The 9,772-nt window shown below is 41.5% G+C and overlaps 1 protein-coding gene across 1 annotated transcript in view; it reads right to left on the reverse strand.

Moving 5' to 3' along the window:
* Window positions 1-3,910, reverse strand: part of LOC145422912 (NACHT, LRR and PYD domains-containing protein 12-like) — a 39,800-nt gene extending 35,890 nt beyond the window's left edge. The window contains exons 1-3 of the mRNA XM_080294895.1: window positions 3,843-3,910; window positions 3,060-3,295; window positions 1,152-2,943 (exon numbers count right to left, since the gene is read on the reverse strand). Of these exons, the coding sequence (XP_080151021.1) occupies window positions 1,152-2,943; window positions 3,060-3,295; window positions 3,843-3,910 (2,096 nt within the window). The remainder of the gene's footprint in view (window positions 1-1,151; window positions 2,944-3,059; window positions 3,296-3,842) is intronic.
* Window positions 3,911-9,772: the final 5,862 nt, after the last annotated feature.

Below are 9,772 nucleotides of genomic sequence, written 5' to 3' on the forward strand. Positions count from 1 at the left end.
CAACAGCAGCATAAGATTTAAAACACTGCCCCCTAATGAAACAACAGAGGTACTACATGTAGATTTGAGTCTACAACACAGCGTACCAATGCAGGATCATGCTCAGTGCACACACACATTTCCTGATCAACACAAAATATAATTTTATCCGAGAAACTCAAACTAATGAGAGTCATTTAGTACTGTGTATATCTGAAGAACAGTAATTAATGATGTTAACCCTTTAAGACCTACCATAGAACCAAGTCCGCCAGAGCTTATATTATATTTTTATATATTGTAGTGCCATTTTTGGGAGCATTTCAAGTTGATATACATCAATACAACCATTATAGCCCAAGTTTTAATAATATGTATGCATTAAGTGCATAGTAATTACATAAATTGCAAAAAAGTGCAAAAAACTACAAAAAAATTAAAAATAGTTTTTGTTTTTTTAACATATATTTCTAGTTAGGGAAATTTAAGAGGCTTATCCCTCAAAACTGTAAATACAAAAACAATAGTTTCGCACCACAGGAAATTTATTTTGAGTGTCTTCATAGTTTTATTTTTAAAATACACCAATTTTCATATACTGCAGGAAAAATGAAAATATTATAATGTAAATTTGCAAAAAAACAGCATATGCATCAAAATAAACTATTTCCAGCAGTGCAATATGAGTCCTAAGCATCCCAGAAACGACACAAAGTCATAAAGTCAAACGTAACTTTTAAAAACACCAGTATAGGCTCATAAGGCCCTGATGATAAAAAAAAAAACCAAAAAACCTACATTTCCGCAAAATGACGTCACTTCCGGTTTCGCACAGGTCATGGCAGACATGCGATAGTTTGCACTGATGGACGTAGGAAGTGTTACAAACAGCTGATCGGATCGGCAAAGTATGTTTCTGGAATATTGTGTTTTTGTTGCTGCAAGTGCTTTTTATGCAATTTTTGCAAAGCCATATGTGGAAGGAAACCGTGACCTAGGACAAGCTGATGGCATAAGATGTAAGTACAACTCCTCCGGTTTCATATGCAAAAAGAATTATTGCGCTAGCTTACGTTGGTTGCAGTGCTACCAGGATTTAAAAATAGTTACGCAAAACGGAGTGTGCCCGCTCCGACCGGCTTTAAAGGGTTAATAATCACATCTGGACTCACCGAGCCTTTCTGCAGTTCCTCACAGCTGGAATCAGTCTCAGTCGTCCCTGCCATGACGTGTTGTACTTCTTCAGGTCCAACTCATCCAGAACCTCCTCTGACATCTGCAGCATGAAGGCCAGAGCTGAGCACTGGATCTCAGAGAGTTTCTTCTCTGATCTGTTCTCTGACTTCAGGAACTCTTGGATCTCCTGATGTACTGAGAGGTCGTTCATCTCCATCAGACAGTGGAAGATGTTGATGCTTCTGTCAGGAGAGATTTTATCACTGTTCATCTTCTTCAGGTTGTTGATGACTCTCTCGATGGTTCCTGGACTGATCTCTGTCTGACCCAGCAGACCTACTAAGAGTCTCTGATTGGACTCCAGACAGAGGCCATGAAGGAAGCGAACAAACAGGTCCAGGTGGCCATTTTTACTCTGGAGGGATTTCTGCATGACTCTGCTCAGGAAAACATTCAGAGATGACTCATTATAATCGTTCCCCAGGAAGTCCTCCACCACATGAGTCTTCCTGTTGGTGAAGCAGCGGAACATGTAGACTGCAGCCAGAAACTCCTGGATGCTCAGATGAACAAAGCAGTAGACTGGTTTCTGGAAGATCACACACTCTCTTTTGAAGATCTCTGTACAAACTCCTGAGTACACCGAGGCCTCTGTCACATCCAGACCACACTGCTCCAGGTCTTCTTGGTAGAACATGATGTTTCCTTTCTCCAGATGTTCAAACGCCAGCCTCCCCAGCTTCAGAAGAACTTCCCTGTCAGCCTCAGTCAGCTCCTGTGGACTCGTCTCATGTCCCTCATGGTACTTGTTCTTCTTCCTCTTTGTCTGAACCAGCAGGAAGTGTGAGTACATGTCAGTCAGGGTCTTGGGCAGCTCTCCTCTCTGCTCTGTAGTCAACATGTGCTCCAGAACTGTAGCAGTGATCCAGCAGAAGACTGGGATACTACACATGATGTGGAGGCTCCTAGATGTCTTCATGTGGGAGATGATTCTGCTGGACAGCTCTTCATCACTGAATCTCCTCCTGAAGTACTCCTCCTTCTGGGCGTCAGTGAAGCCTCGTACTTCTGTTAGCCTGTCAACACATGTAGGAGGGATCTGATTGGCTGCTGCGGGTCGGGAAGTTATCCAGACGAGAGCCGAGGGAAGCAGATTCCCCTGGATGAGGTTTGTCAGCAGCTGGCTGACTGATGACTTCTGTGTGACATCAGACAGCAGCTTCCTGTTGGTGAAATCCAATGAAAGTCTGCTTTCATCCAGGCCGTCAAAGATGAACAAAAGCTGAGAGACAGCCAGCTTCTCTGCTGTGACCTTCTGTAATGTTGGATGGAAAACATGGAGCAGCTCCAGAAGACTGTACTGCTCATCTCTGATCAGGTTCAGCTCCCTGAATGAAAGCAGAACCACCACACTGACATGTTGGTTCTCCAAGCCCTCTGCCCAGTCCAGAGTGAACTTCTGCACTGAGAAGGTTTTTCCAACACCAGCCACGCCGTTGGTCAGAACCACTCTGATGGGTCTCTGTTGGTCAGGTAAGGCTTTAAAGATGTCCTGGCACCTGATTGGAGCGTCATGGAGGGCATCCATCTTGGAAGCTGTCTCCAGCTGCCTCACCTCATGTTGGGTATGAACCTCTTCACTCTGTCCCTCTGTGATGTAGAGCTCAGTGTAGATCCTGTTGAGGAGGGTTCTACTTCCTGTTTCATCACTTCCTTCAGTCACACGTTCACATCTCCTCCTCAGACTGATCTTATGTTCATCTAAAACCTCCTGCAGACCAACATCTGCTGAAAGAAAGACAAACAATGAGACTAAAGCGAAAGAAAACTCTTCAATGTCTGAACAACACAAGAAGTCCAGTTTTCAGAAATGAGTCCATCAGCAGACAGATGTTCAGTCTTACTTTGTACACAGCTGCTCTGACTGGCTGTCTGCAGTCCAGCTCTGCTTCTGGATCTTTCTCCACACTGGGGACAGGACGAGTCTCCTGATGAAGCAGACTGGTCCCAGTATGAGGAGATGCACTGTCTCCAGAACCAGTGTCCACAGCTGGTAGAGACTAGATCCTTCAGGACGCCCTGACACAAAGCACAGCAGGACAGCTGCTCCTCCTCACAAACACCACTCCTCTTCCTCTTTCTGCGAACACATTTCTTTATCACTAACATTATTTACCGAATGCTGTGTAGACAATCATTCTGTACAATACGATAATTATAATTCCAGAACTGTTTACAACTTTTTATAACTTACATAGTTCCTATTTCATATTTCTGTATAGTTTTCATATTTTTATCCTGTTCATAGCTTGTACACCCACTACAGCCTATACATACTTAGTTATAGCATATTCATGACATACCTTCATACTGTGTAACATACCCATAATAGACCCATATTTTATACCCTCCTACCTAGCAGACCTATTTCTGTAATCTATATTGTTGCTAATATATATATTTTGTAATATATCTATATTATGGCTAAAGCCTTGTTGCCTTGTACTTGTGACATGTGCAATGACAAGTTGAATTCTATTCTATTCTACTGACTGTTGCTAAAAATATCCAAATTTAAAAGATGAATACACACTTTGCACAACCTGCACTGCACACTGGTTCTAACGTCAAATCTACAAAGAAGGAGGAGAGGTAGGAGACAATCAAAATGAACGCTAACAAATCACCTTCTCTCCCGTCCCTGGTTCTCCTGGTGACTAGCCTCTATATCCACACTGACTCCAGTAGTACCCATTTAGATATTTATTCATTTCTGTGTGTGTGTTCTTCTATTCTCATTATCTTTATCCTATCTGTACTGCCTACATAAACATGGAAGGTACTACAAGGTCATTTCAGTTTAATTCAGTTTTATTTATAATAATAATAATAATAATAATGGATTGGATTTATATAGCGCTTTTCAAGGCACCCAAAGCACTTTACAAGGCACCCAAAGCGCTTTACAATGCTACTATTCATTCACTCTCACATTCACACACTGGTGGAGGCAAGCTACGGTTGTAGCCACAGCTGCCCTGGGGCAGACTGACAGAAGCGAGGCTGCCATATCGCGCCATCGGCCCCTCTGGGCAACACCAGTAGGCGGTAGGGTAAAGTGCCTTGCCCAAGGACACAACAACTAGGACAGAGAGCCCGGGGATCGAACCGGCGACCTTCTGGTTACAGATACGCTTCCCAACCCCTGTGCCACAGTCGCCCCACAAGAGTCAATATATCACAACAGTTGCCTCAAAAACCCAACAATCATATGACCCCCTATGAGCAAGCACTTTGGCGACAGTGGGAAGTAAAAACTCCCTTTTAACAGGAAGAAACCTCCGGCAGAACCAGGCTCAGGGAGGGGCGGAGCCATCTGCTGTGATTGGTTGGGGTGAGAAAAGGAAAACCGGATAAAGACATGCTGTGGAAGAGAGACAGAGGTTAATAACAGATATGATTCAATGCAGAGAGGTCTATTAATACATAGTTAGTGAGAAAGGTGACTGGAAAGGAAAAACACAGTGCATCATGGGAATCCCCGGCAGCCTACGTCTATTGCAGCATAACTAAGGCAGGACTCAGGGTCACCTGGTCCAGCCCTAACTATATGCTTTAGCAAAAAGGAAAGTTTTAAGCCTAATCTTGAAAGTAGAGATAGTGTCTGTCTCCTGAATCCAAACTGGAAGCTGGTTCCACAGAAGAGGGGCCTGAAAACTGAAGGCTCTGCCTCCCATTCTACTTTTAAATACTCTAGGAACAACAAGTAGGCCTGCAGAGCGAGAGCGAAGTGCTCTAATAGGGTGATATGGTACTAAAAGGTCATTAAGATAAGATGGGGCCTGATTATTTAAGACCTTGTATGTGAGGAGCAGGATTTTGAATTCAATTCTGGATTTAACAGGAAGCCAATGAAGGGAAGCCAAAACAGGAGAAATCTGCTCTCTCTTTCTAGTCCCTGTCAGGACTCTTGCTGCAGCATTTTGGATCAGCTGAAGGCTTTTCAGTGAGTTTTTTGGACATCCTGATAATAATGAATTACAGTAGTCCAGCCTGGAAGTAATAAATGCATGAACTAGTTTTTCAGCGTCACTCTGAGACAGGATATTTCTAATTTTAGAGATGTTGCACAAATGGAAGAAAGCAGTCTTACATATTTGTTTAATATGTGCGTTGAAGGATATATCCTGGTCAAAAATGACTCCAAGGTTCCTCACAGCATTACTGGAGGCCAAGGTAATGCCATCCAGAGTAAGAGTCTGGTTAGACACCATATTTCTAAGATTTTCAGGGCCGAGTACAATAACCTCAGTTTTATCTGAATTAAGAAGCAGAAAGTTAGCGGCCATCCAGGTCTTTATGTCTTTAAGACATTCCTGCAGTTTAACTAATTGGTGTGTGTTATCTGGCTTCATGGACAGATAGAGCTGGGTGTCATCTGCATAGCAGTGAAAATGTATGCTATGTCTTCTAATGATACTGCCTAAGGGAAGCATGTATAATGTAAACAGAATTGGTCCTAGCACTGAACCCTGTGGAACTCCATAATTGACCTCAGTGTGTGAAGAGATTCAAGATTCTTTTGTGACGTACATAGTTATACAAGTATAACACGCTTCACTGCGTGTTATACTTGTATAACTATGTACGTCACAAATGTGACCTGATACGCTCCTCGTCTGTGCAAAATAGAGAAAAGTACAGTATGTACGTAAGTAGATATATAAAAAGACATAATGTGCAATAAATGAGCGACTTATATACATTAAGTTAAATAGAATAAAATAATCTGGAAATTAATCTGGCTTTATGAATAAAGGTTTAACTACAGCCAGCTTGAAGGCCTGTGGTACATAGCCGATCATTAGAGATAGGTTGATCATATTTAAGATCGAAGAATTAATTAATGGCAGGACTTCTTTGAGCAGTTTTGTAGGAATGGGGTCTAAAAGACACGTTGATGGCTTGGAGGAAGTAATTATTGAAGTTAACTCAGAAAGATCAATTGGAGAAAAAGAATCTAACTTAACATCAATGGTACTAAGAGTAGCTGTAGATAATATTACATCTGTGGGATGATTACTGGTAATTTTTTCTCTAATGATAAAAATTTTATTTGTGAAGAAGTTCATGAAGTCATTATTAGATAATGTTAAAGGGATGGTTGGCTCAACAGAGCTGTTACGTTCTAGGTCTAGGCGTGTCCTGAACGCAACAAAACATTGGCCCACCACACTCCACCCAAAACAAGAACCCAAACAATAGTATCTTTTAAAATGCTAAGCAGCCATTTATTTGCTTCAGCAGTGAACAGTGCCAAAAATAACAAATAAAACTCCCTAATGGTCCCTACGCTTTCCTACCCAAAATGAAAAAACCAAACAAAAGACAATTCACTTACCTAACTTCCTAAACAAAAACAGGAGAAAACGCAATCAACAAAAATGGCTTCTCACGCCTACTAGGCTGCTGCAGTGAATAATATATACACAAGGTGAACAAATTACAAATCTATTTACAGCTATTTACAAAACTACGATACCAACACCACAATGATCACAACCCATGACAAACTGAAACACAGGGCTTAAATACATAGAGGGAGCAATCAGGGAATGGACAACAGGAGGGAAACACAGCTGGGGCAAATCAGAACTGACGAGACAAGGAAGCGTAAACTGAACACACTGAGATAAGACAGAACTTCAAAGTAAAACAGGAAACACATAACAGTTACGCCTAACACAAAACACTGACAACATTGGATCGTAACAGAGCTCTGACTGTTTGTCAGCCTGGCTACAGTGCTGAAGAGAAACCTGGGGTTGTTCTTATTTTCTTCAATCAGTGATGAATAGTAAGATGTTCTGGCTTTGCGGAGGGCTTTCTTATAAAGCAACAAACTATTTCTCCAGGCTAAATGTTGATCCTCTAAATTTGTGACACGCCATTTCCTCTCCAGATTACGAGTCATCTGCTTTAGGCTACGTGTTTGAGAATTATACCACGGAGTCAGGTACTTCTGATTAGAGACCTTAGTTTTCACAGGAGCTACAGTATCCAGAGTCGTACGTAGTGAGGAGGTGAAATTATTAACAAGATAATCGACCTCTGTTGGGGTAGCGTTCAGATAGCTGCTCTGCTCTGTGTTGGTACAGGGCATTGAAGATGATAACAGTGGGTGGATTATATTCTTAAACTTAGTTACAGCACTTTCAGAAAGACATCTACTTTGATAAAGTCTACTCTCCACTGCTGTGTAATCAATAATTGTAAATGTAAATGTTATCAGGAAATGATCAGACAGGAGAGGGTTTTCAAAAAACACTGTTAAATGTTCAGTTTCTATGCCATATGTTAAAACAAGATCTCGAGTGTGATTAAAGTGGTGGGTGGGTTCTTTTACATTTTGAGAGAAACCAATTGAGTCTAATAACAGATTAAATGCCATGTTGAGGCTGTCATTTTTAGCATCTACATGGATGTTAAAATCACCCACAATAATTATTTTATCTGAGCTCAGAACTAAATTAGATATAAAGTCTGAGAAATCAGACAGAAACTCTGTGTAAGGCCCAGGTGGACGATAGATGATAACAGGAGAGAGACCTAATATTTAATAATCCACATTTCACTGTTTTACTCTTTGGTTCAGATGTGGATACTGTATTGTTCTTTCTTTGTGATTGTTTATGTTTAAGTTGTTTGTTGCTGGTTTTTGTCTGTTTGGAAGCTGACACAGTCTCTATGGAGATGGGTTTTTGGGGGGTAGCAGGAGGAGAGAAGCTGCAGAGAGGCGTGTAAGACTGCAACTCTGCTTCCTGGTCCCAACTCTGGATAGTCATATTTTGGGGGGTTTAAATAAATTTATCCATATTTCTAGAAATGAGAGCTGCTCCATCCAAAGTGGGATGGATGCCGTCTCTCCTAACAAGACCAGGTTTCCTCCAGAAGATTTGCCAATTATCTATGAAGCCCACATCGTTTCTGGGACACCACTCAATTTAATTCCATAATCTAAAACTCATGAGTAAAACATCATTTCAATACTAATCCCAGTAAAGGGGACACTGAACAACAACCTTTCCTCTGACTTAAACAAATAACACTTTTCTGTGTGCAGCTGGCTGTGAGATGAAGGCTCAATGACGTCTACATAGAGCTTAAATATTTCATAATATTTCATAAGTTCATACTCAGGGAGATGCTTCATTAAAATCACATCAGAGCTGTGGTCTCTGCTGATGAAACGACAACTCTTAGATTAGAACTAAAGACTTCTAAATATTGTTTCAGAAATTATTTCGATTCTTGTCAAAGCTTTTTTTCCTCCCACATCTTTGAGTAATTTTTTTAAATGAAATTTGTCAGTATACTGTACAACTTTTCTAAATTGCTGGTATAACTGAGAATTCATTGCTCCATTAATGATGGTGACCCTTTCTGACCCAGAAACAGCAAAACAGGCTGAAGCTCTACCACCATGTTTCACAAATTGAGCTCTAGGGAGTGTTTTTGGAGTGTACACTGCCATGAACACCCCTGTTGTAGAGTGTTATCCTGACGGAGGTCTCCTTAACACCACCCAGTATGATCCAGGCTTGAACTGCTTAGACGTTACCCTGGGTCTCTTTGTGACCTCTCAGACTGTTTAACAGATCAGACACAAAGACATGAGAATCAGAGCAGCTCTGTTCTTTAAAGACAAATATGAACCCACTCAGTTCACACTTTCCCCACAGATATGAGCATCACTCTCCTCAAACAGCAAATTACCAACTCTAACATTTTTTTTTATGTTTTCTATTTAGGATTTTTCACATCATATTTAACCAGGAAAACACAAACGTAACGGAGCTCATCACAGTTCTCTTACCTCTTTGGTCCAGTTTCATTACTGAAGTATGGAGGGAGATGTTTGGACCGGTCACTCCTCATAGACAGATAGCTTGACACTAGAGACAGTGACCTCTGACCTCTGCAGACACAAACATGTTGTTGAGGAGTACTTGGTGAGGGCTAGTTCTTTTAGGTTCAGCAGCTAACAAGATGGTGTATCGGTCAGGATACAGGAAGGAGGACAACAGGCTTCCACTTTGCTGGATTGTCACCGCCAGCTGTTTTATTGCCACCTAGATGCTCAGTGTTGCCAGCAGTCTGTAGTAACAAACAAGTTGCCATGAGTATATAAATATATACAGCAACAGCTTCACTAAGATAAATATAAAGGATTACATACACATAAAATCCCAGAGCCTTTTATACAGCCGCCCCCAAATGTGGTTACACATTTGCTCCCCAAAAAAGGCTCCCTAATCAGTTGTGGGAGGCGACTTGCTATTCTTCTCAGTATCGCTGTCTTCCGATGGCACGGCAGGTAAAACTACCAACCGAGCAACTGGTCTGGTGTAAACACGTCCATTAACGTTCACATCAGCAGATCGGACAAGTCCATCATCACTACGATGAACCTTAATCACATGGCCTATTGGCCACAAGGCTCGAGGCAGCTGTGGATCTGCAACCATAATAACTGCCTTTTCCAGAAGTTCAGGAGGAGTTGACTGCCACTTCTGCCTTGCCTGTAAGCCAGGCAAGTATTCCCTGATGAATTTTG

The sequence above is a fragment of the Astatotilapia calliptera genome, chromosome 3 (assembly GCF_964374335.1).
Source record: "Astatotilapia calliptera chromosome 3, fAstCal68.1, whole genome shotgun sequence".
Lineage (NCBI taxonomy): Eukaryota > Metazoa > Chordata > Actinopteri > Cichliformes > Cichlidae > Astatotilapia > Astatotilapia calliptera.